Source organism: Dama dama, chromosome X, assembly GCF_033118175.1.
Source record: "Dama dama isolate Ldn47 chromosome X, ASM3311817v1, whole genome shotgun sequence".
Classification (NCBI taxonomy): domain Eukaryota; kingdom Metazoa; phylum Chordata; class Mammalia; order Artiodactyla; family Cervidae; genus Dama; species Dama dama.
The window spans coordinates 10,687,401-10,714,882 of record NC_083714.1 but is presented as its reverse complement, the minus strand read 5'-3'; the positions used below and the strand labels follow the sequence as shown (position 1 = coordinate 10,714,882).

General features: G+C 40.5%; 1 protein-coding gene across 3 annotated transcripts in view; it reads right to left on the bottom strand.

Annotated features, from left to right (window-relative positions):
• The window catches only part of RNF128 (ring finger protein 128), a 101,407-nt gene that overhangs the window by 60,158 nt on the left and 13,767 nt on the right, over positions 1 to 27,482 (bottom strand). The window contains exon 1 of one of the 3 annotated variants that reach the window (XM_061137122.1): positions 3,306 to 4,026. The exons of the other annotated variants lie outside the window; for them this stretch is intronic. Coding sequence (XP_060993105.1) covers positions 3,306 to 3,795 — 490 coding nt within the window. The 5' untranslated portion in view covers positions 3,796 to 4,026. Of the gene's footprint in view, positions 1 to 3,305; positions 4,027 to 27,482 lie in introns of those variants that run through there. 3 annotated transcript variants of the gene reach the window in all.

The following is a 27,482-nucleotide window of genomic DNA, read 5'->3' as shown; positions in this document are numbered from 1 at the left end:
AAAACTCTACAAGGAAGTACTGACGCCACTTCAACCAGTGGGCTGTGTTCAACTAGAAAGCATGCAAGGCTCAGGCTCATCTGCTTAGGAAAGCAGACTAGTTAGTTGTGCAATAACAAGAGCATGCACAACGTGTCTCATCGTGACAACTCTGCATTTTAGACGGCTTTAGTGCTTACTCTAAGTTTTGGCCACTTCTTATCTGATTTTCATATTTAAAGAAGACACGGACAGTGATTTAACTGTGAAACCAAAATTTTCCCTGAATTTTCTTCCCCGTTTCTGGATCAATTTGAATGAAAAATATCCAGAGATTGCAGGATCAGCTGTTAATAAAAATCTATCATTTACAATTTTTTATCTGAATGAATCAAGATTTTCTGGAAGATAGTGTACAGAAATAAACTGCTAGGTTGCCGTAAGGCTATAGCTACCCTTTGGGAAAATTTGGTATCCATAAAAACAGCCTGATTTTTCTAATTGGTTGCGGTTGTATAGTGGAGTTTCTCTCCAATATACAAAAGTTTTAAAGCTACTGCTGTAAACCAGTTAGCTCTATTACTTGAAACAAATGGATCTTCATGGTCACAGAACTGTGATAGGTAGGAGTGTGGATGATCAGGACTAATTCCACTGAAGGACAATTCAAGCACAGGCCCCTGTGAGAGGGGGTGGAGAAAGGTTTTGTAAAACCAAGTCCACAGCAATGACTTTTCCACATTCAGCAGCCCTTGTAGAATTCATGGCAATATATATTAAGTTAATCAACATTTAAACTTCAGTCTTACCTCTTTGCCACTAGGATCCAAGAGAAGTCGTTTTTTGACCAGAGATTACAATGAACCCTGGGATTACTTTCAGGAATGAGCAAAGCAAACAACATGGCACTTTGCAAACAAAATATTTAACAACATACGTGGATGAAATGCAAAGTGATTTTCCCCTGTGTTGAAAAGTAGTTTTTCCAGGAGTTAAAGGGAGAAATGTGATTCCATTCCTCAAGTATCTAGCTAGCTCTTTCAGCTAGTTAACCTAAGTGTAACACTGCTACAGTCAGATAAAAATTCATTGCTACATCTCAGATAATAATTCATTTTTTTAAAGTGTCAAAACACTCTTCTGAGTTTTAATTAAGTGATTGATATTTAGGGCTTTATTTCTATATAGTATTCTGAAACAAAACAGCCATGCTTAGATTACCAGTGTATTTGTCTTTACCCTGACAGTTGTGTAAGCCTATGTTTGCTCATTAATTTTTTTGCATCTTGTTAACATCAGCCTATTATAATAACTGACTTTTAACTGAGTATTTATTATCTGCTAGGTAGTTTACATACATTATCCTTAATGATCACAGCAATGTAAATATCTCCATCTTACAGATGGGAAAACTGAGACTCAGTAAAGTTCAAAAATCTGACCAAGGACACAAAGCTATTATGTGGTAAATTCAGAATTTGATTCTCATTCTTAACTACAATGCCTGTGCTTTTCCTAGTACACCATACTATCTCTCCACAAAGTATAAGATGTATGCAGAATGCCTGGAACATAGTAGGAATGCAAAAAAATTAATTTTATTGTCCCCTAAAACTATCAGATAAATATAAGCTTATATCCTTAAACAGAAGTAGTATGAAAGCAGTCTAAACCAGAACTCTCTAATTAAAGAGTACTTTTCAATTCCAAATCATCCGTGCAAACGAATCTCATTTGGAGGAGGCAAAGTCAAAACCTTGCATGTAAGTAGCCAACTGAAATGGAAGGACTTTAAAATTTATGAGTCCTTATTCTTCCTTTCTATCAGCCTTTAAAAAGTCTTTTCATTCTAATCAATGAATTATCAACCAAAAGAGATGGAGTTGCTGCTATCTTCACTCAATATAAAATCTAAGAATCACAGCATTTTAGAGCTGGAAGGGAGTTTATTTGGTTCATTTTTGTCTCTGCACAATCTGCAACCTGGCCTCCCCCTCCTACCTCTGTACTATCATTTGACTAAGTGAGTAACCTGTACAAGGTCACAAAGCTGGTAGAGGCACAGAAGGGACTAAAATGAGCTCAAATCTCCTGAGTTCCAGTTCAGTGCCCTTTCCATTATACCACCCAGCCACTCTGTCTACAAGTGCTCTCTAGACAGGGCCAGACACACTGTTTTAGGAAAAACACAAAACCGCCAGTAGCTAAACAAGCAGATCCATCTCTCCAGTGACTCCTAAAAGGATAATCACTTCATCCTCCTGGCAAACCTGTGGGAGTGGTTCATTCTTAGTTCTTTTCCATTTGATTGAGGAGGGAACCCAGGTTAGACTTCAAATAAGTTGCTCAAGGTCACAGGACTAGAAAGCAATGGAGCGAGAATTTAACCAACATCTGACTTGAGGCCCAGCTCTCAACAACTCTGATATACTGCTAGTATGTGTCTCTGCCTTTTTATCCCCCCACATTTTTTTCTTTGTCTTTTGGGGCCTGGTATGAATACATAAACACAAATAGGGAGAAGGTTTCTGGAAGGATAACTGAAAAAGGGAAAAAGAGTAACCCACCTCATCTGCACAAATGTAAGATCTACCTCGATTACATTTTCCAACGTCTAGGTCCTTGCTAGCCTCCTGCATAAACCTCTCCCTTTTAAGTAATACTAGTCACCTGTTTTGTCACTCAATAAGCTAAATCAGATTTTTTTTCCCCAGAGGCCAAGGAAAGCAGTGATGCCAACAGTCACTTGGGACCTGAGACCCCGGGGCAGAGAAGGGCTGAACACAGCTTCCAACAAAACTGGAATGAGGTTAACAGGGCACAGTAACACAACCTTGTACCTGATTCGAGGAAACACGCAGAGAGAACAGAGAGAGCAGGGGGAAAAAATCTGCGGCGGGCCTGAAGCTGTGAATCAGGACAAGATTGAGGAAGGGATTTTCCAGATGGGCTTCTCGGTTAGGCTGCCTCCCAGTCATATCAAACCCAATGCCCACTACCAATGCCCACCCCATGCAAGCACCCTCACAAACAGCAGGAAAAGACGACGCAAAGAACTCCAACAGTTCTCGAGTTGCCAGCCTCCGCACTCTGTTGGTTTTTACCCTTTTCCACCAAAGAGGCAAATTCTGAAGGATTTTCCCGCCCAACCCCCCATGCAGGATGAAGCTGGGGAAGAGAGGACCCTGCCTCACTCGATGGGGACAGAAAGGACACTCGTCTTCCTTCGGAGCAAGGGGATAGGGTGAGGAATACCCTGAGAGAAATATGGGGGAAAACGGCCTCGGCAGGGGTTTGATGGGGCGCAATCGGATAGCTGCACTCACCCGGGTGAGACATGGGGATGACCTCATTGCGGGTCCCCGGGAAGTTAAAGATGACGGCTCCAGACGCCCCTCTCTCGTAAGCCAGATGGATCTTGTCTGCGAAGGTGCAACCCCCACCGCGCTGGATGAGGGCCAACCAAGACACTTGCACGCTGCCCCAGTCCCCCGGGACCGTGGGCACCGTGAAATTCGTGTGCGGGTTACAGGCGTTGAGCGCCCCCGGCCCGTCGGGCGGTACCAGGACCCCAGCCACAGGCTCGAGCGGCGAATCCTGGCCGTACACGCCCTCCTCGCTCAGCTCCCACACGGTGCGGTTCACTCCGGTGTGCGGAACCCGCCAGGACACGTTGAGGTACGCGGTCCACACGGCTTCGGCTCCCCTGGAGCCGGGGGTTTGCGGACTCAGAACCAGCAGGAAGCACCAGGCCAGCAATCGGGAAAAGCCACAACCACCGCGGCAGAAGATGCCGGCCCCCAGCAGCGGCCCCATGGTATGCGCGCTCTGAGGTTCCCTAGGGCCCCTGGCACGCGCCTTCCCGACTCTCGACGGGACCCCGGCCTGGGCCAGGTGCGCGCCAGGTAGGGAGAAGACCGGGAGAGACGGGCGCGCGCGGCGGGCTGGGTCAGAGCCGGCGGGCACGTAGCGTCGCCCGAGATGTTGCCGCAGAGGAAGCCCTTTGTGGCTCCACTCCTCTCCGCGACTGCCGGGGCCGCGTCGGGCTCCGGGGTTTTAGCGCGAAGCTCCGCCCCGTTGACTGGGGGTAGAGGTGGCTGGGAGGGAGGAAAGGACACTGCGGGACCGCCTCTTAAAAGGGTAACAGGAGGGGAAGGCTTTAGACGAGGATCGGAAAAAATGGACAGGTGAACTGTGGAATCAGCGCGAACAGAAACGCTCGCTGGTAGGATTCGAGTCCATTTTGAACTGCAAGAATGTATTTTTTTCCCTCGTAACGTTTGCCCACAAGGCTGTTCAGGCTTAAGGTGCCAGAATGCGAAAAGTACTTCTAAAAAGCCCAGATCTGAAGGGTCTGAGTTGCAGTCCAGAGAATTTGTGTAGGTGGGTGATACCTAGGCAGGCTGTTTACTAATACTCTAAGGGGAGAGGGGCAGGAAGAACGCATTATCTTTTTTTTTTTTTTAATTTTTCCTTTCCTGCTCTAAACAAGCGTCATACCTGTGTATTTTCTTTTACCCTTACCTCATCCTAAATATACTGCATTAGATGCCCCTTCTCAAGCTAATCTTAGCTCTCAAAAAAAGAATGACTGTTTTCATACTCCTCGAAACTAAGCCTCTTCCATCTTCCTCAAACCAGATTTACCCAACCGGATATGTCTCTGCCAACTCACGACCTTAACTACATAATCTTTCTCTACTGCCCACTAACAAAAATGAGCCTGATTCACCTTGACAATTCGCTCACGGCACTTTGGCGTTAAGATTTCTCCTTACTTTAAGTGTACAATTTTCATTTACCCTGTTAGTTGTTAATTTAGTGTGTGCTCAATAAATAAGCATGGATTAAACGAAATTAATACTTCTGGTGTCTGACACATGGATAACCTTCGACCTTGGCAAGATTACTTCTTACTTCTCCTTGCCTCAGTTTCCTCATCATCTGCAAAATGGGAGTGATAATAGTACCTACCTCATAGACTTGTCCAGATGATCAAATGAGTTCATACATATAAAGCCCTTAGAGCAGTGCTTAGCAGAGTATAGGGCTTCCCTTGTGGCTCAGCCGGTAAAGAATCTGCCTGCTATGTGGGAGACTTGGGTTGGATCCCTGGGTTGGGAAGATCCCCTGGGGAAGGGAAAGGCTACCCACTCCAGTATTCTGGCCTGGAGAATGCCATGTAGTGTATAGTCCATGGGGTCGCAAAGAGTCAGACAGGACTGAGAGGCTTTCACTTCACTAGCAGAATATAAAAATTATTATCTGTTAAATACTATTATTATTAAACAGTCAGGGACCCAATACTTTTTAAAGAATATCAAGGTTGTTACTTTGAGGTAATAATCAGAGAAAGTAATGTTCCGAATGTTTAGTTTTAACAATTTTTTTCAGTTCAAATAATTTACTTTATCCAGCCCAACATTTGTTAGGTTCCTAATCAATCATTTCACACCCATGGCCCAACGTTTACTTAATCAATATTATTTGCAAAGATTAAGCATGGGACAATTCTGCACTTGATACTCTTATGGTTTGAGAGATACCTAGAGGAAAATTAATACCATAACTAAATAGCACCTAGAATCCAAATAAATGGGCAATTTTGTGAACCATGAACTGTAGGTGTTGAAAGAGACTTTAGAGGTCAAGGGAAGTATATGGGACCAATAGCATGGCACCCCCAACTACTGATTATGTTATTCTCTTAGATAAAAATTACCTAGAGTAAAACAAAAGGATAGCATCTGCCATCTAAAGAAATGGTATGATTCCAGAAATTGTCTGAAATTACTGGTAAAGAGCACTCAACATTCAATCAATATTACTTGCGTGACAAACAACTATATGGTACTTTGAGGAAACACTGTGTTCAAAAGAAAAGAGATCTTTTATGAGGTGTTTACAATAATGAAGTTTGGAGAGACATTTATTAATATTCATTCTGTCTTTTCTTAAATATTTATTGCAATCTCCTATATGCCAATCATGGGCTAAGCATTGGGATTAAAAAAATAAGACACCAATTCTGCTCTCAGAAAGCTCATAAATTATTTTTGATGAGACAAATAAGCAAACTGATCATTGTATTATGTATAGAGTGCTGGATGTATATAGTGTAAGAGATATGCTAGAGGTAGGTGTAGGGCAGTAGTGGGTGTTAGAGAAGAGGAACTAACTCAGACTGGGAAGTTAAGAAAAAGCTTCCCAGAGGAGGTTACAATTGTGCTGATTTTGAAAGTGTCAGCCTTTCTAGACAGAGAACAATACAAGAAAAGGCATTGACGCATGAAACTGAAAATGTTGAGAAACAACAAGTAATACAGACTCTATAAACACCAAGTGTTTGGAACCCAGAGTACAAGAGATAAAGTTATAGAGGTTCAAAGGGTTCAGTTCTTGAGAGTCCTTTGGGTAAAGTTAAGGAGTTTGAACTTGATCCAAAAGCAAGGAGTAATATAATTAAGATTTAAGCAGGGAGTAATAAAATCAGATCTGAATTTTAGTGATCATTATGGCTTCTCTATGAATAAAAATTTGGAGGAGACAAGAGTCTCCTGCAGGGAATCCTCTGTCTGTAGGGAACCCAGACAGAGGATTGTTGGCAGCGCTCTCCAGGTGAGAAATGAAAGTGGCCCAGACTAAATAGGTAATGGACATAAAGAGAAATGGACAGATTGTAGTGTATTTTGGAGATAGAATCAATAAGACTTGTTTGGAGGATGAATGAGAGGGAAGAGTTAGGGACTGCTCTGAGGTTTTTGACTTGGAAGACTAAATGGCATTTAATTAGGAGGAGGGTTTTAAATATGTAGACTCAGTAGGAGGAGAAATTATTTCAGTTTAGACATGTTGAATTCAAGGTGCCCATGATGTAACTAGGTAGAACTGTCCAGCTGGCAGTTGAATTTTCTGGTTACTGAACATCTACTAAGCACAAGACACTTGAGAGGTACAGGTATACAGGGACAAATGAAACAGTCCCTGCCCTCAAGGAGTTCATAGTTTAGTAAGAAAGTCAAAGTGTTAGTCACTCAGTTGCGTCCGACTCTTTGTGACCCCATGGACTATAACCTAACAGGATCCTCTGTCCAAGGGATTCTCCAGGCAAGAATACTGGAGTGGGTTGCCATTTCCTTCTCCAGGGGATCTTCCCTACCCAGGGATTGAACCTGGGTCTCCCATATTGCAGGTAGATTCTTTACCATCTGAGCCACGAAGAGAGGCAAGCAAATAACAGCATAGTGTAATACATGTTATCACTGAGAAGAGTATAGGATGCAACATGGACATGGCTGTCTTTACGAACAAATAGAGTTAATCAAGGAAAAAGAAAATAAGGATATTCAGACATAGGCAATAGATAATGAATAGCAGGGAACATTCGAGAACTCCCATCCAATAGTTAGGTATGTCTGGGGAGCAAAGGGGGAGCCAGGAGGAATGGAGCAGGTCAAGCAGGTTGTACCAGAGCATGAAGAGTTCTGCAATCTATGTTAAACAGTGTAGGCTCAATGCACATGTGTGCACACAGAGACATAAAGTAAATATGGCAAAATGATAACAATTGTTGAATCTGGATGGTGGGTATATAGGTGCTTGCTGCAATATTTTTTCAACTTTTCCCTATATTTTAAACTTTTTGTAATGATGAGTTTAGATTGTAAATTTATATTGAAGTGGATCAAATGAATGATATTACCAGACCCAGGCTTACATATATCATCCAAATTGTATTAGGGCACAACAGACTTGGTATTGAGGCTAACACCCTCACCCTAGACCATTCTAGCCCAGTGGTGGAGATGGAGGTATCAGACTATCATAGCTTGATGACATGAACTGTTAAAAATCATCCTGTGAACTCCCCTTGCTGTGAGTCCACCCTCACCAAGCAACCTTCTTATTATCATTTAGCTCCTCATGTAAATATGCCTACAGGGAGATAATGCACTGATCAGAAAACATTAGTATCTGTTCCTCTTAGAAGTTATACTTCTCATTAGAAATTAATCAGTTGGCATTCTGACTTGTATATGGGTCTCTTGTGAATTTGGTTAAGCATGAGTCAGTCCCCAGGAGCCCAGGCTCTGGTTATACTACCAGTCAAATTGCAAAGCTTATGAAGCTAAGGACCAGACTGTAGATCCTGACTGCATTAGAGTGCTCCCATTTTATGGAGCCTTGTCTGGGTAACTCTCTGGCTTTCCCTAACCAAATTCATCTGTCTCATTATGATTTCTTTTCAAACTGCAACAGAGCCTTTGCTACTAAGAGTGAGATCTGTTGATCAGGAGCATCGGCATTGTCAGTGAGCTCCTGAGAAGTGAAGACTCTCAGGTTCCACCCAGACCTGCTGAATCAGAATCTGCATTTAAACAAAATTCCCAGGTGATTCGTAGTCTACTCTGGGGTAGACTAGAGTATTCCTGACAGGTAGCCAGCACCCAGCCTCTGCTTGAACACTCCCAGTGTCAGAGCTTACTACCTCCCAGAGCACTGCATCCTGAATAGTACTGCGCTTTTCTTGTTAGAAAGTTCCTATAGATGTACTGTGATTTTGTTTCAGTCTTTCCTCTTCCTCCCATCCAATTCTTCCTATCCCAGCTCCCCAGAGTTTCCATGCTCTTCCCCAGCTGTATTATCAGCACTCCACCAGGGTCTTTGCTATGAGCAGTTTCCCTGTACCAGACTTCACCTTTTCCTGGCTCTCAAACTGAGTTTACCATTTCTAGATGTATTCCTTCCAGGTCCTACTGTCCCCAAGGATAATAAGAGTTCGTTGAGCATTTATATGCCCTTTACATGCATTATCTCATTAAATTCTCACAACCCTCCATTATTATCCTTATTTTCATTAAAAAATTTTTTGCTGCACCTTTGGCACGTGGGATCTTAGTTCCCCAACCAGGGATGGAACCCGACCCCCTGCCTTGGAGGGCAGCGTTTTAACCACTGGACCACCAGGGAAGTCTGCTATTATCCTTATTTTCAGAGAAAAAAAAAACTGTTTCAGAGAGGATTAGTGACTCCCTAAGCTCATATAGCTAGTAATAGAGTCAGGATTTCAATGCACTTCTGACTTTAAGTATTAATAGCCAATAATGACCCAGTATGTTTCCTCTCGAGAGTGGTATTTGCATTCTAACATTGCCTTACACCCAAGAAGGAAAGTTCATGTGAAAAGTTTCTTGCGTGCATTTCAGTCACTGTGATCAATGACAGAGATATATTTGGGCCAGGAGTCTTTTTCAACTCCTCAAATCCTACCACAAAGGCTAGCCTTGCCAAATATGTATATCAGCAACACTGAACTGAAAGCCACCCTGAGCAGTGGTAAACGGAGTTTACTGCAGAGTTTACTGCAGAAGCCACAGCAGGGTACCACAGCAGCTGATTAAGTTCCCGGTCACATGGAGTTTCTGTGGTGGTGCAGAGATGGACAAGAGCATTCAGCCTTTAATATGTCTCCAGGAAATGAGACACCACATCTGGCTTCTTACCATTAAATAAGTGGCAAAATACCATCTGGAACAACTGGTGACCTGGCATCAAAGCCATGCTGTAGCCAAACAGCTCGACAATATAGGTGCAGAGAATGTATGGCAACAAATTTCCACTTGAGGATAGCAAGAAGAAGATGGCAGTGCGGAGAGAGCAAACAGCCAAACGAAACAGAACCCTAAACCCCAAATGTGGTGCTGTGGCATACTTTCAAATTATGTCCCATGACTTGCAAGTGCAGGTAAACCTCAGTCAGCTCAAGTGGGTATACAACCATTAGAAAACAACAGATATTTTTTTAAACAAAGATTTCATGCACTCAAAGAAAAGACAGAATTTCAGAGAGGGGCTTTACAACAGTAGGTGTGCTATATCTCAATCTAAGAACAGTCTTCTCATGCCTGTAACAGTAATAGCTACCATTGAGAACCTGCCAGGAACCAGACATGTTATACCCATGTATTAAGTATTATATGCTACATCTTACCAGAGGAGAAATGTGTGCTCAGGTTAAGTAACTTGCTGAGGTCACCCATTAGGGAATAACCTAACGATCGAATTGGAATTTGACTCCATGTCTTAGAACAAAACTACACTCTTCTTGTAAAACTTTTCATTCCATAAACTACTTATCAAAGTAGGAGTAGGAAAGAAACATATTTATTGAGAATTTACTATGTGCCAGACACTTTACATGTATTAATTATATCATTTGATTCTTACAACAAGTAATAAAATCCTATTATTTTCAGATGAGAAAAATGAGGCTCAGAAAAGTGAAGTTTCTTGCTGAAGGTCACACAGCTAGTAAGTGGCAGAGTTGGAATTCACATGGGAGTTATATTTGACTCCAAATTCTATGCCATTTTCATTTTGCTGTACTTCTTCTCCACATACATAGTGAGGGCATTACTACAAGGGGGAAAGATTTGTTGTTTTTCAGTCAGATCCAGTAACACATTCAACCTACTAAGAACCCCTTCACCAGAGTGCACTGATTCTTGCTGAACAGCCCTAAAAATCCTAGATAACAGAGATAATGAAAGTCCATTTAGTCAAGTGCTTCATCATCCTTTATAAACGTCTACATCGAGTTGTACACAATGGCCCCCGTGCTTGTGTGGAGAGGAGTGCTTGAACATGTGTTATGTGTGGAAAGGGTGTTTTCTGTTCACCGATGCAAACTAGTACAGAAAGGAATCATACTGATAAGGATAGTGAAGAAAATTGGAAGTGAATTGTGTCAAGTTGATTGCTATGGGGAAGAGGAGTCAAGTTAGCTATCTTGAGTTTGGGGGGATGATTGTGGGGATCTCAGATTGCTAAAAAGGGATATGAGTAGGGAAGAGCCCAAGGCATGGGGTCAGCAATGGTTCCAAGGGGAAAGTTGGGCAAGGGAGGTGCTTGGAGGGAGCGATGGATATGAGTGATTTTTACCCTCACCTGCAGTATCAGGACAACGTTATCAGATTGGCCAAAAAATTTGTTGGGCTTTTCCATAAAATCTTACAGAAAAACCTGAAAGAAATTTTTGTTCAACCAAATACTTGGGAAATTAATCTGTTCTCATGCAATCTCTTCTAACTCTCTCTTTTTAGGTTTCTAGTAAGATGACTTTCAAAGAATTAAATCTGTGGACACAAGAGATTTCTGTATATTAAAAGAAAGAAAAACAACTGCTTAGGGAAAATGTTTTTAATGAATCGTGCCCTACAGATATGGCCACATATCTGAGGTTTATTTCCAATCTGTTTGCACTACTTAGTAGACTAGATCTTGTTGTTATTTTTAACTTTGCTGTGGACTGGTTATGTGACACCAGGGAATTTTCTGTTTCTTCTTTCTCAGCTACAAAATAGGGATAATAATAATGAAAAAATTGTGTAGATATATTCTGAACCACTTAGTGTTTCTTCAGATTAAAGCCTACCACATCAGCTAATGTAGCTAAAATAAATTATCTAAGATTTTGCCACTGCCTAGGACAAATGACAGAATTGCTGGAGAAGGGAGTGGGCCTGGCAGGCATGGAGAAGATCAGTTTACTAAATTAGGGAGGGGTTGAGTTCTTCAAAATGTACATGGGCAGTATTTTTTTTAACCTACAGACAGAATGGGATTCCTTTTTAATAGGAGCCGGATTTGGTAATTCCTAGTAAAACTGAAGCTTCTGGAAAGCAGTCTAAGAATAAGCATAGTTATAGTGTAGTGCATAATCACAATCACCTGTGAGGCCAAGGTTTACTCTTCAGAAGCTAAAGTGTGGGGCAAAGGTGGCCTTTGTATTCCAAGGGGCAAAGTCAAAAATTCACAGTTGCCAACAATATGCCTTAGGATTAGCTGCTGCTGGCCAGAGCTCAAAATCGATCAAAAACTGGGAGTAAACAAGTATCTGGCAATAATGATCAGGTACTAACACACAGTTGAGACAACTGAAATTAGCTGGTCTCCCACTCATGATTCACACAGTAATTAAGTTCAGTCACATCAGGATTAGATAAGTGTCATGGTGGTGTTGGAGAAGGCAATGGCACCCCCTCCAGTACTCTTGCCTGGAAAATCCTGTGGATGGAGGAGCCTGGTAGGCTGCAGTCCATGGGGTCGCTAAGAGTCAGACACCACTAAGTGACTTCACTTTAACTTTCCCCTTTCACTCATTGGAGAAGGAAATGGCAACCCACTCCAGTGTTCTTGCCTGGAGAATCCCAGAGACGGGGGAGTCTGGTGGGCTGACGTCTATGGGGTCGCACAGAGTCGAACACGACTGAAGTGATTTAGCAGCAGCAGCTTAGCATGGTTGTGCTGGTCGCAGGAAACAGGCAAGAGACAAGCGCACCTTCAACAAAAGGGTATTTTATGACTACAAAACTTACTTTGGTTTGACTTTGTCACAAATCATGCCATATAAAGTATAGGAACTTTAATGACGAAAAGTACTAACAGAACCATCACAAGGAAAAAATGCCCAGATCCATTGAACCACAGCACAACCAGGAATCCATAAAATAAATTCTCCCTTAGCTGCCAATCTTCCAGTTAGCAGAGGGTGGATACACTCTTTTCTAAGCTGCGTCCGTGTAACTCTGGGGGCAGATCGGATCAGTATCCTTCATGTTCTTTAGAGCAAAGTAGTTTGGATCTAGAGACCAATGACTTCTTAATATTCTGGATGTTGTCAGCTCTGGTGCCACAGAAAGCCTTTTAGGAGAGGCAATCAAGTGGCTTAGCAATGTTTGGTTTTTGTGTGGTGGGGGTGAAAAAGAGAGGGAGCAAGTAGACATTGAAAGCCTGAACTCCTATTTGTTTGAAGAGGTTCATCAAGTTTATTTTAATAATCCCACCAGTTCATTAAACATCTTAGTTTTGCTGAGGTGGTGATGGTTGAGGTGTTTGTTCAGAGACCCGATGAGAGCATATGTTTGGGCTCTACAAGGTGTTTAGGGCCCAACATCCTGCTGGTTTTAGGACCTTCTGTTTGTTTAGATTCAAGGCAGAATGAACACTTTTCAGCACATACATTCCAGGAACCAGGCTATCTCAGATCAGTGCCTTCAACTCTGCCGCACATACGATATTTTCAGCAGAGATTTTCGAGTTCCAAGATAGATGGAATAGTCAATTGCTTAAGGGTAGTGTGTGCATGGTAAGTTGCTTCAGTTGTCTCTGACTCTTTGCAACCCCATGGACTGTAGCCTGCCAGGCTCCTCTTTCCATGGGATTCTCCATTCCAAGAATACAGGTTGCCATTTCCTTCTTCAAGGAATCTTCTGGACTCAGGGATCGAACTGGTGTCTTCTGCATCTCCTGCATTGGCAGGCAGGTTCTTTACCACTAGCACCACCTGGGATTCTGGCCTGGAGAATTCCATGGACTGTATAGTCCATGAGGTCACAGAGAGTTGGACACGACTGAGCGACTTTCACTTTCACTTAATTTTCCACCTGGGAAGCCCAAGGGTAGTTCTAGTGTAGATTTATAATGCCTGCTGTTATCCTATTTTTTTTAAACAGAATCTTAGCCCTGTTACTGTAAGTCATGTTACATAGCAATGAACAAGCAAAGAATGGACTTTTCAGGGAAAAAATGTTCTAGACTAATCCCGCCTGATCACTGCAGTCAGTATTCAAATTAGTAAAATAAAATGTTTCAGACAACCTCTTTAACAAGTGGTGCTGGGAAAACTGGTCAACCACTTGTAAAAGAATGAAACTAGAACACTTTCTAACACCATACACAAAAATAAACTCAAAATGGATTAAAGATCTAAATGTAAGACCAGAAACTATAAAACTCCTAGAGGAGAACATAGGCAAAACACTCTCCGACATAAATCAAAGCAAGATCCTCTATGACCCACCTCCCAGAATATTGGAAATAAAAGCAAAACTAAACAAATGGGACCTAATGAAACTTAAAAGCTTTTGCACTACAAAGGAAACTATAAGTAAGGTGAAAAGACAGCCCTCAGATTGGGAGAAAATAATAGCAAATGAAGACACAGACAAAGGATTAATCTCAAAAATATACAAGCAACTCCTGAAGCTCAATTCCAGAAAAATAAATGACCCAATCAAAAAATGGGCCAAAGAACTAAACAGACATTTCTCCAAAGAAGACATACAGATGGCTAACAAACACATGAAAAGATGCTCAACATCACTCATTATTAGAGAAATGCAAATCAAAACCACAATGAGGTACCATTACATGCCAGTCAGGATGGCTGCTATCCAAAAGTCTACAAGCAATAAATGCTGGAGAGGGTATGGAGAAAAGGGAACCCTCTTACACTGTTGGTGGGAATGCAAACTAGTACAGCCGCTATGGAAAACAGTGTGGAGATTTCTTAAAAAACTGGAAATAGAACTGCCATATGACCCAGCAATCCCACTTCTGGGCATACACACTGAGGAAACCAGATCTGAAAGAGACACGTGCACCCCAATGTTCATCGCAGCACTGTTTATAATAGCCAGGACATGGAAGCAACCTAGATGCCCATCAGCAGACGAATGGATAAGGAAGCTGTGGTACATATACACCATGGAATATTACTCAGCCATTAAAAAGAATTCATTTGAACCAGTCCTAATGAGATGGATGAAGCTGGAGCCCATTATACAGAGTGAAGTAAGCCAGAAAGATAAAGAACATTACAGCATACTGACACATGTATATGGAATTTAGAAAGGTGATAACGATAACCCTATATGCAGAACAGAAAAAGAGACACAGAAATACAGAACAGACTTTTGAACTTTGTGGGAGAATGTGAGGGTGGGATATTTCAAAAGAACAGCATGTATGCTATCTATGGTGAAACAGATCACCAGCCCAGGTGGGATGCATGAGACAAGTGCTCCGGCCTGGTGCACTGGGAAGACCCAGAGGAATCGGGTGGAGAGGGAGGTGGGAGGGGGGATCGGGATTGGGAATACATGTAAATCCATGGCTGATTCATATCAATGTATGACAAAACCCACTGGAAAAAAATAATAATAATAATAATAAAAAAAAAAAAAATGTTTCTCTAACCTTGACCCTCTGGGTTGTAGAATGACATACAAAATGTTAAGCGATAAGTATCACTGAGCATGCAGGATTTATGATCTTCTCTTTTGGAGCTTCGGTGACTTAAAAGAAAATTCACACATTCTTGAATTTATTCATTAAAATAATAAATATTTTTTAGAGCTTCTAATGTCTACAGAGTCTTATGATAGTTGCAACAAGGTCCCTCCTTTAAGTATCTTAGTCTACTGGGAGTCAGTTGTACCAAGGAAAATTTTGTGAGCCCTTTTTGTTTTTTGCCTATGTCCATCTAGATTATAAGCAATACAAGCTTTAGTTGAAAGCCTAGTCTAATCTCAATAGCCTACTAATAAGGAAGAAAAGTGATATTAATTTTCTAGACAGTTGTAAATAGCCTCCTAATTGATCTCCCTGCTTTTAGTCTCTGCCCCACTCCAAGTCATCCTTCATATTACTGCCATACTGTACTTTCTAAAACATAGCTATGATTATGTTACTTCTCATTTTGTGTATTGAATAGAGTAGAAATTTCTAAAATTCAAGGGCTAGGACCTCAACAATCTAGGTCCATCTGACCATTGTCTCCTTTATACCTCCACTTTACCATATATAGTATCTTCCATGCTATGGTGCATTTATTTATTTACATACCTTCTCCATCAGAGACTGAGTTCCTTGAGAGAAGGGATCATGTATTTTTCTTCTTTGTAGCCCCAGCTTTTAGCCTGGGACATTAGAATACATTTGAAAAACAGTAAGTGGATGGCAGGATTTCCCAGGTGGCTCAGTGGTAAAGAACCTGCCTGCCAATGCAGGAAACATGGGTTTGATCTGTGGGTCAGGAAGATTCCCTGAAGGAGGAAATGGCAACTACTCCAGTATTCTTGCCTGGAAAATTCCATGGACAGAGGAGCCTAGCAGGCTACATGTAGCCCATGGGGTCCCAAAGAGTTGGACACGACTAAGCACACACATGCAAGTGGATGGCAAGAACTGTAGGGCAACCTGTTTAGTTTGCTGACTCAGTTCAGTTCAGTTCAGTCGCTCAGTCATGTCCGACTCTTTGTGACCCCATGAATCCCAGCACGCCAGGCCTCCCTGTCCATCACCAACACCCAGAGTTTACTCAAACTCATGCCTATCGAGTCAGTGATGCCATCCAGCCATCTCATCCTCTGTCGTCCCCTTCTCCTCCTGCCCCCAATCCCTCCCAGCATCAGGGTCTTTTCCAACAAGTCAACTCTTCGCATGAGGTGGCCGAAATATTGGAGTTTCAGCTTCAGCATCAGTCCTTCCAATGAACACCCAGGACTGATCTCCCCTAGGATGGACTGGTTGGATCTCCTTGCACTCCAAGGGACTCTCAAGAGTCTTCTCCAACACCACAGTTCAAAAGCATCAATTTTTCGGCACTCAGCTTTCTTCAAAGTCCAACTCTCACATCCATACATGACCACTGGAAAAACCATAGCCTTGACTAGACGGACCGTTGTTGGCAAAGTAATGTCTCTGCTTTTTAATATGCTGTCTAGGTTGGTCAAAACTTTCCTTCCGAGGAGTAAGCGTCTTTTAATTTCATGGCTGCAGTCACCATCTGCAGTGATTTTGGAGCCCCAAAAAATAAAGTCTGACACTGTTTCCACTGTCTCCCCATCTATTTCCCATGAGGTGATGGGACCAGATGCCATGATCTTAGTTTTCTGAATGTTGAGCTTTAAGCCAACTTTTTCACTCTCCTCTTTCACTTTCATCAAGAGGCTTTTTAGTTCCTCTTCACTTTCTGCCATAAGGGTGGTGTCATCTGCATATCTGAGGTTATTGATATTTCTCCCCGCAATCTTGATTCCAGCTTGTGCTTCTTCCAGCCAAGCGTTTCTCATGATGTACTCTGCATATAAGTTAAATAAGCAGGGTGACAATATACAGCCTTGACATACTCCTTTTCCTATTTGGAACCAGTCTGTTGTTCCATGTCCAGTTCTAACTGTTGCTTCCTGACCTGCATACAGGTTTCTCAAGAGGCAAGTCAGGTGGTCTGGTATTCCCATCTCTTTCAGAATTTTCCATAGTTTATTGTGTTCCACAGTCAAAGGCTTTGGCATAGTCAATAAAGCAGAAATAGATGTTTTTCTGGAACTCTCTTGCTTTTTCGATGATCCAGTGGATGTTGGCAATTTGATCTCTGCTTCCTCTGCCTTTTCTAAAACCAGCTTGAACATCTGGAAGTTCACAGTTCATGTATTGCTGAAGCCTGGCTTGGAGAATTTTGAGCATTACTTTACTAGCGTGTGAGATGAGTGCAATTGTGCAGTAGTTTGAGCATTCTTTGGCATTGCCTTTCTTTGGGAGTGGAATGAAAACTGACCTTTTTCAGTCCTGTGGCCACTGCTGAGTTTTCCAAGTTTGCTGGCATATTGAGTGCAGCACTTTCACAGCATCATCTTTTAGGATCTGAAATAGCTCAAGCGGAATTTCATCACCTCCACTAGCTTTGTTCATAGTGATGCTTTCTAAGGCCCACTTGACTTCACATTCCAGGATGTCTGGCTCTAGGTGAGTGATCAAACCATTGTGATTATCTGGATCGTGAAGATCTTTTTTGTAGAGTTCTTCTGTGTATTCTTGCCACCTCTTCTTAATATCTTCTGCTTCTGTTAGGTCCATACCATTTCTGTCCTTTATTGAGCCCATTTTTGCATGAAATATTCCCTTGGTATCTCTAATTTTCTTGAAGAGATCGCTAGTCTTTCCCATTCTGTTGTTTTCCTCTATTTCTTTGCATTGTTCGCTGAGGAAGGCTTTCTTATCTCTCCTTGCTATTCTTTGGAACTCTGCATTCCAATGGGAATACCTTTCCTTTTCTCCTTTGCTTTTCGCTTCTCTTCATTTCACAGCTATTTGTAAGTCCTCCTCAGACAACCATTTTGCCTTTTTGCATTTCTTTTCCATGGGGATGGTCTTGATCCCTGTCTCCTGTACAATGTCACGAACCTCCGTTCATATTTCATCAGGCTCTCTGTCTATCAGATCTAGTCCCTTAAATCTATTTCTCACTTCCACTGTGTATTCATAAGGGATTTGATTTAGGTTATACCTGAATGGTTTGCTGACTGCTACTGCTGCTAAGTCACTTCAGTCGTGTCCGACTCTGTGTGACCCCATCCCTGGGATTCTCCAGGCAAGAACACTGGAGTGGGTTGCCATTTCCTCCTCCAATGCATAAAAGTGAAAAGTGAAAGTGAAGTCGCTCAGTCATGTCTGACTCTTCGCGACCGCATGGACTGCAGCCTACCAGGCTCCTCCGTCCATGGGATTTTCCAGGCAAGAGTACTGGAGTGGGGTGCCATTGCCTTCTCCGGTTTGCTGAGTAGCTGGTATTAATTTTTTCCTACTGTGTTTGTTAAGGTATAATTTACACACAATAAACTCTTTTTTTAGTATACAATTCCATAAATTTGGCAAATATATAGTCATGTAGCCACTACCACAATAATATTTCATCACTCCCTCAAATTCCACATACTATGCCTTTATAGTCAAGTCTCCCCCTGCACCCATCCTTTACCCCTGGCAACCCTTCATCTGCTTTCTGTCCCTATGTTTTTTTTTCCTTTTCTAGAATGTCATGTAAATAGAATCACTAAGTATGTAGTTTTTTTGCATCTGATTTCTTAGTAAAATGTGTTTGAGACTCATCTAAGTTATTGCAATAGCAAGACATTTAAACAAAAGAGTGGTTAGAGAGATGGATGCTGGAAGGGGTTACAAAGTCCTATGTGAATGCAGAGGGGGGAATGTTTGCTTTTGACTTAATGATGTGGGGGAGATTTCATGGAGAAAGTAGCATCTGTCTGAGCAGGGCCTTGAGGGGTGGGTAGGTGGAATTTTTATAGGTGAGAGAAGATATTTCACTAAAGGATATAGCAGAAATAGAAGCTCAGAGTCAGGAAAGAGCAGGGGGATTGAGGGAACATTGTTTCAGTTTGTTTAAGCATAAGAGGAGGAATATTGGGAGACAGGACAGAAAAGGTAGGTTAGGGCTTTGTTGATCTTGAATAATGTATTTAGGAATTTGGTCTTGATTTATTTGGCACTGGTGGTAAAGAACACCCTGCCAATACAGGAGACATAAGAGTACTGGGTTTGATTCCTGGGTTAGGAAGATCCCCTGGAGGATGGCATGGCATCCCTCTCCAGTATTCTTGCCTGGGAAATCCCATGGACAGAGGAGCCTGGCTGGCTACAGTCCATGGGGTCACGAAGAGTCGGACAGGACTGAAGTGACTTAGCATGCATGCCCGAATCATGATTGCAGGTATTTGATTCAAGCTCTTCTTAGAGGAGAGTAATAGTTCTGCCTGCAGGTAATTCTGCTGCCCTGCCTGAGTTGAAGTAGATGGCTCTCTTTCTGGGTGAGTATATACAACTATGACCTATAAAATAAGGCCATAAATGACATCTAAATATATCAAAAGCATACCAAGGATATAAAATATCTGTGGTACTGGTACTTGCTAGAAAACATGTTCATGAAATGACCTAATCTAACACTTAACCAAAAGCTCTCTTATCTCTCCATTCATTTGTATTCTCTCAATTCTCTCTAGGTCAAGGTGTCAAAAAGCCAAGTATTGTTCCTGGATTCTATTTTTCTACTTCTCCACAGAAACATCTTCACCAGGATGGTGGTGGTGGTGGTGGTGGTTTAGTCACTTCAGTCATGTCTGACTCTTTGCATCCCCATGGACCACAGCCCACAAGGCTCCTCTGTCCATGGGATTTTCCTGGCAAGAATACTGGAGCGGGTTGCCATTTCCTTCTCCAGAGAATCTTCCCGATCCAGAGATTGAACCCATGACTCCTACATTGGCAGGCGGATTCTTTACCGTTGAGCCACTGTAAGTATCAATTAATGTTAAGGCTTCTATCTAAGCAGGTAGCCAGTAAAAATTCCTGATTGAACAGCATTTCTTTCTTTTATAAAACTATATTATCCACTGGTATTATTCAAGTTCCTATGTAAAAAGAACCCATTCCTATTTGGGATGCTTTTTCCCCCCCTGGGACAAGAACACACATTTCACCAAAGGGGATATACAGATGGTAAATAAGCACATGAAAAGATGTTCAGCATTATTAGCCATTAGTGGAATGTTCATTAAAACCACGATGTGATATCACTGCATACCTATCAGAATGGCTTAAAAAAATGACCACACCAAATGATGGTGAGAATGTGGAGAAACTGCACCACACATACACAGTCGGTGAGAATGTAAAAGGGTATAGCAAATTTGGAAAACAGTCTGGTAGTTTCTTATAAAATTAAACATATAACTACCATATAACTCAGCAATACTAGTTTTGGGCCTCTATCTTAAATAAATGAAAAATTATGTTCATTAAAATATATGTATATGAACATTTATAGCAGCTTCATTCATAGTTGCCCCAAACTGGAAAGAACCCAAATGTTCTTTGATAGGTGAATAGTTAACCAATTGTGATACATCCATACCATGGAATACTACTCAGCAATAAAAAAGAATGAACTATGAATATATGCAACAATCTCAACGGATCTCCAGAGAATTACACTGCATGAACAAAGTCAATCTGCAAAAATTACATACAGTATGACCCCATTTATATAACATTTTTGAGATGAAAAACTGTAGTAATGAAGAACAGATTAATGGTTGCCTAGAGTCAAGGGAAGGGTATGGGGTGGAGGTGTGTGTCACTATAGAAGGGCCATATGAGGGAACAATGTGGTGATGGAATTGTTCTGGACCTTGACTGTGGTGGTAATCACATGAACCTACACATGTGATAAAACTGCATAGAACATGCAATAGAAAGTAAAGTGAAGTCATTCAGTCATGTCTGACTCTTTGCAACCCCATGAACTGTAGCCTACCAGATTCCTCCATCCATGGGATTTTCCAGCCAAGAATCCTGGTGTGGGTTGCCATTTCCTCCTCCAGGGTATCTACCCGACCCAGGGATTGAACCCAGGTCTCCCACATTGTAGGCAGACGCTTTACTATCTGAGCCACCAGGGAAGTCCCAGAACATGCCATGAGTGCATGTGAAACTAGTAAAATCTAAATAAGCTCAGTGGATTGCATTAATGTCAATTTCCTGGTTGTAATATTGTTCTATAGTTATATAAGGTGATAATATTCAGGGAACCTAGGTGAATGGTATATGGGATCTCTATTTCATACAACTGCACATAAATCTACAATTATCTCAAAATGAAAAGTTTTTTGAAAAGAGAAATGTGTGTTGGTTGTAGAAATGTATATGTATAATACATTACTTGAATTTAACTCTAGGAAATTATCTCCTTTTTTTTTTTTTTTTGCCGAGGGATTCAGATGTTTTCTTAAGACATTAAAGTTTTGAAAAAACATTAAAATTCACCAAGTTTCTAGTTCTAACTATGTTGTTAGGAGGCATACAGACCAAACAGGGGCACTACTTCTGCTTTTGCTATGATTCTTAACCTTTTGGGGGGACAGAGTTCCTTCTGAAACTTTGATGAAACTTTGTTGTTCAGTTGCTCAGTCGTGTCCGACCCTTTGTGACCCCATGGACTATATAGCATGCTGGGCTTCCATGCCCTTCACTATCTCCCAAAGTTTGCTCAAACTCATGTCCATTGATGAAACTTATGTACACAGTGAATGAACACACACAAATATGTGCACAATTTCAAGGACTTCATGGACCTCATGAAGCTTATCCCAGTGACCCCATGTTAATGTTCATCTAGTGCTATACTGTTCAATACAGTAGTCAACAGCTTCATGTGTCTATTTAAATTTAATAAAAGTAAAAATTCAGTTCTTCAAGCACATTAGCCACATTTCAAGTGCTCAACTGCCACAAAAGGCTGTGGCTATGTATATTGGACTGCATGGAGATAGAAGTTTGTATCATTGCAGAATGTTCTATTGGACTGCATTGCTCTTGAAATTTAGAATGATTTAAAAAAAATCCACTCCATGTACTGGTAACTTCAAGAATACTTTACCTTGGTACTTCCCTGGTGGTTCAGTGGTTAAGATTCCACCCTTTCAATGCACAAGCTGCAGGTTTGATTCCTGGTCAGGAAACCAAGATCCCACATGCCACGTGGCAAAAAAAAAAAGAAAAGAAAAACAGAATACTTCAGCTGCATAGAGACTTTGTATGACCTATCTGTGCATCTCCAAGGACTCCAGCCTAAGAATTCCTCCTTTAGATTGATTCTATTTTATCCATAAATGTCTTATTTTTGTATTGGTCTTAACCAAGGGACTAACTGAGATGCCTGTGAATTAGGTTGGAGAAGGCAATGGCACCCCACTCCAGTACTTTTGCTTGGAAAATCCCATGGACGGAGGAGCCTGGTAGGCTGCAGTCCATGGGGTCGCTAAGAGTCAGACACCACTAAGTGACTTCACTTTAACTTTCCCCTTTCACTCATTGGAGAAGGAAATGGCAACCCACTCCAGTGTTCTTGCCCGGAGAATCCCAGGGATGGGGTCGCAGAGTCGGACACGACTGAAATGACTTAGCAGTAACAGTGGGGCAGACACTGATTGTTTATCATTTACATTATTATATATAATGGCAGAAGAAAACAGGGCTGGCACTTGCAAATAGGAAGAATTGTTTCAAGTGCATTATTTTGGAAGACAACAGAGATACAGATGAATAATTTCAGGAGATATTCAAGAGTCAGGCTTACCTACATAAGAGCAAAACAACTGGCTAAAAGTAGAACATTCAGTTGCCTTGTTCAACTAGTATTTTTTATTTATTTGGGTGTCATGTAAACATATATGATACTAACTGTGGCAAAGGGTTATTAAAACAGAGGGGAAAAGCAAGATTTTAACTGCTGTGATGGGAAGATAAATAGCTGAGTTGAGTAACATTTTAGATGTGTGGGCAGAAAAAAAGATGGAGAAAAATGTAAGAGAACTGGTATCTTGCAATTTTCTGATTCATTGCAGTTTGTCAAGTATTTAGAAATAGAGGGCACTCATGCTTAAAGTAGTGGTCATTTACCAAAGCTCTGATGATCTTTCTCTTATTAGAAGAATTATATTCTTAAAATGCAAATAATATTCTTGCCTGTCTGGCTTTCTCCTTCAAATATTGAAATCAACTTTTTTATTTTTTAATTGAATTTCATTTTCCACCTAAACTAGGTGCACACCAGAGTTATTATACTGAAGGTTTAGATTTCTTAGGGTCACTGTTTATTAGTCCCCTAAGAAAGAGTTGAGTCAGATCTCAGTTATAGATACAAGTATATGGGAAGCAGTGATATAGATAATACAAAAGAGCAGATTATCAAAGACACTTGGAGTTGGCTTTGAAATGCATTTTTCAGCACATTTTCATCTTATGTTTTATGCAGGCATTCCCTTCAAACCCATAAGAGGTGACTGAAGTAGCTTGAGTGATCAAAGAAAATTAGCCTGAGATTTAAACACTGCCAGTGGACTAGCTGCATGCAGATAATTAAATTAATGGCATAACTTAGCATATTTATATTCTGTCTATCGCCTTGCTTCCATGAGCATGTAACCACTAAAGAGGATCTGTGAACTCACTGGTCTTATTCATTCTGGGAATTTATTCACATCTTCAAGGTGGTTGGTTTTAAAGGAATCAATTAGATTGATTTTTGTTTTATTTAAATCTATTTGGCTGAACTTGACTGAGTATCTTGGTGTTCTCTTAATTGAAAAAGTTGCCATATGACATCAGAAGACATTGGAAATTTTACTTCAGATGCAAATATAGAATGTTACTGCTTAAATATCCTTGAGGCAAGTACCAAGGTGTTTGGATTAGCCATAAAAATGCTCAACATGCCCTCTGCTGGGCCTTTCTTTTATAAGATTGGAATTGAAAAATGCTGTGTCATCTGGTTGTACAGCGGGCTGAGAAAAGGAATTCCCCACAATGATCACATGCAATGAATAAACCCTAAGTACAGGTTCATGAGTTTTTCTGGCATGAATAAGTCTGGCTCACTTAGCTGGTTTCAAAAGGAAGATTTAAACATTATCTCGACCCAAAGAAACGAAAACTTCGTCATGCATTTGGGAATTCCCTTGTGTTTTATGAAGCAAGAACATCTCATTGTCAGGTAATAGCTCCATAAATATGTAAACCAATGGAACAATTCTACCATTATTATATTTTATGTAATTATTACATTATTACACAAACCAACTAAATCATTCTGCCACAAGAGAATATCTGTAAAGAGGTGAATTTTAATTCAAGATATTTGCAGGGTTTGCAAAGATGCATTTCTACCTATCCCTTCCCCCCATCCCCAGGGTTTTATCTGAGACCAAATCCTATGAATCAGTAGGTGTTCCTTCCTATAAATTAAGAGGGTGTTTTGATTTTAGAGAAGAATGGAGATTTAGGTTCAGTGTTTTTTCTTTAAGCAAAAATTATTTTTATATATATTTTTAATATCCTCTGTGGTATAGTAACAAATATCCTGCAAGGATCTTCCCCACAAATTCCTTACAGTCAAATGAGGGTGTACACAGTTCATTTGTATAAACTATAATCACCACATTTTAGTTGACCACATGTTCCTGCTTATAGCTTCAGAAGAAGCAAATCATGAAAATAGACAAAATCCAGAGACTATTGCTTCTCCTCTACCCAGTGCCAAGTGGCACTCAAAAAAATAGAACTGGCCAGAATATAACTGGCTATTTTTTTTTATGAATTTCTTGCTAAGGCACCAAGATCAGCTCTCGGAGCCCTGGGAGTCAAATAGGTTTTCATTTTTATCAAACTGAAAATTCTTCCAGATTCATTTAAGGCAATGTCCTCAATGAAATCATTGTACTCTGAGTTTTCTGAAGCATCCAATTACTTCTACTATTAACAAAATAAATAATAACTGCAAAGATAATGATTGGAGCATTATAGAAATCTGTCTTGTGGTATCTATTAGTCTTTGCTGCTTTCCTTTTGTTATGAATGTTAGTGGTATGTCAAAGACAAGGGTGAAACTAACTACAGGACAGGAAAACATACTAAAGGAATTTAGATTATCTATTTTTTCATATTTCAGTAGAACATGGTGCTTTACTGTGTAGCCTTTCAGAAATCAGAATACTACAATCTATGCAGTAATTAAATTTATCTGAAGGTACATTTAAGACAATAGGGGTTTTGTGTTTTTTTTGTTTCTTTTTGCCCTTTTGTTTGCTGAATGCAAAGAAGTCTTGAATTACCCTCCTACTCTGAGTAATAATTTCTTTCTCTCACGTGCAATAGGTACATAATTTGAGAAGGTATTTTAAAAATATGGATTGGCCAAAAAGTTCGTTTGAATTTTTCCATCCCATCTTATGGAAAAACCTGAACTAACTTTTTGGCCAACCCAGTATATACTGTCTCCAAGAACTTATTGTAAGGGAATGGAAATACTCCCATAAGAAGTTATAGCATAAAAATGTCCCAGATAAATGTCAGAAAAAACCCACTGAACACCACAACTGCATGTTTTTAAAATGTAATTACAGGTTAAGAGCATAGGTCCATTAAATGGCAGCCTAAGGGACCAGGTATGTGAAGTATTAGTGCTTGAAGGAGATGCATCTTTTGTTTACCACTTTAGTAACATTTTAAGTATTCACAGAGTGAGGATTAATGGGCTGTGGACATTGATTTTTTTCAGAGAAGTATTAATAGGATATCCAAGAGTTAAAACAATTTTCACAAATGAACAATGTGGATATTCTTTTAGATTTAACTTTTTTCATTGTCAGAAATACAGTCCAAGTATACAGAATAAAGAAAATAGAACTCTACTTTCATCATGAAATTATTTTGCAGAGAGAGAAAAACTTTACTAAATCAGACTTGCTTGAAGTTGGCAAGTGCTATAATTGGAATTATAGAATAATATTTCATTATTTTGGAGAAGGGCTAGGGCTCATTCTGTGATGAAAGGAAATTTATGGTGTAGATGAGTTCTGCACTGAGAACAGTTACCTTGTACAAGAAAACCATTTTTTCTAGTGCCTTAGGAAGCATTCATTTACATAAAAGCAATTAGACTATTAATTAAAATCATTTTCACTGTTCTTTGAAGCAGATTTCTATATTTCATTAGCTTTGATTACATTACTGTTATATGCCTGAAAAAAATATTCTTTCAAATGCCCTTCCAGAGTTCAGTGATTTCCTGTCACACAAGCCTTCCTCTTAAAATTTTAACAACATACGAAATGCAGCTTTACTATTTTCAAGTAATACAATAACACAAATGAATTGGTACTAAAATCATGTCAAAGAGAAGCACTACTGGGGATCTTTTAATGAACAGGCAAAGATTGTTTGCAGGAAAACAGTTGCTTTTATGTACCGCATAAAAACAGTTTTCTATTCTCTGAAGCAATTAATCATCTCTCCACTCCTCTAAGTGCCAACCCCACATTTTTAACTTAGATTAAACACTGGTGAGAATTAATGAGGTTTTTCTTACACGCTACCCAAATTCACATAGTATGATACAGATCACTACATCTACAATAGTTTATATAAAGAAGTGAAAGAGTCATTTTAATTCCACGATATTGTGCAATGAAACAAGACCTGAACTGGAATTTGAATCCTTCACCCCATGACCCTGTGTGGGTGTAAGCCCTCTGTGTAGGTGTGTGAATCACTGGTGGTAATCTAGGCAGTTCCTATTGCCAGGGCTTTATATAGAAGCAGCCTAACAAAAGTCCTGTCCTGACTGCCAGCTGAAGATGAGACACCAAATAGCCTCAGGGAGAGACGATGGAGATGAAAAGAACATGTTAATAGCCAGCAAGGCTATTATTAAGTTGAGGAACCCCAACACTTCTGGTATTACTATAGATAGAGTTGTGAAGTAGGTAATATTTGTTTGGGAGAGTATATGCTTCTCTTTTTAGCCTCATTCATCAATCATCAGTGAGGGCTTAGTGTTAGTCTGTTACTGTGCTAAGTACTATGTATGTATGTATGTAAGTACTATGTATGTATGTACATGAACAAAACAAGGTCCCTGGATCTCCAACTGTCTAGTACTGCTTCTAGGTCACAGCTCATCCCATCTGCCATTTTGCACTCAAGTCACTATCAGTGAATTGCTATGGTATCCAAATAGGAAAAAGAGTACGTCAAGGCTGTATATTGTCACCCTGCTTATTTAACTTATATGCAGAGTACACATGAGAAACGCCGGGCTGGAGAAAGCACAAGCTGGAATCAAGATTGCTGGGAGAAATATCAGTAACATCAGATATGCAGATGACACCACCCTTATGGCAGAAAGCGAAGAAGAACTAAAGAGCCTCTTGATGAAAGTGAGAGGAGAGTGAAAAAGTTGGCTTAAAACTCAACATTCAGAAAACTAAGATCATGGCATCTGGTCCCATCACCTCATGGGAAAT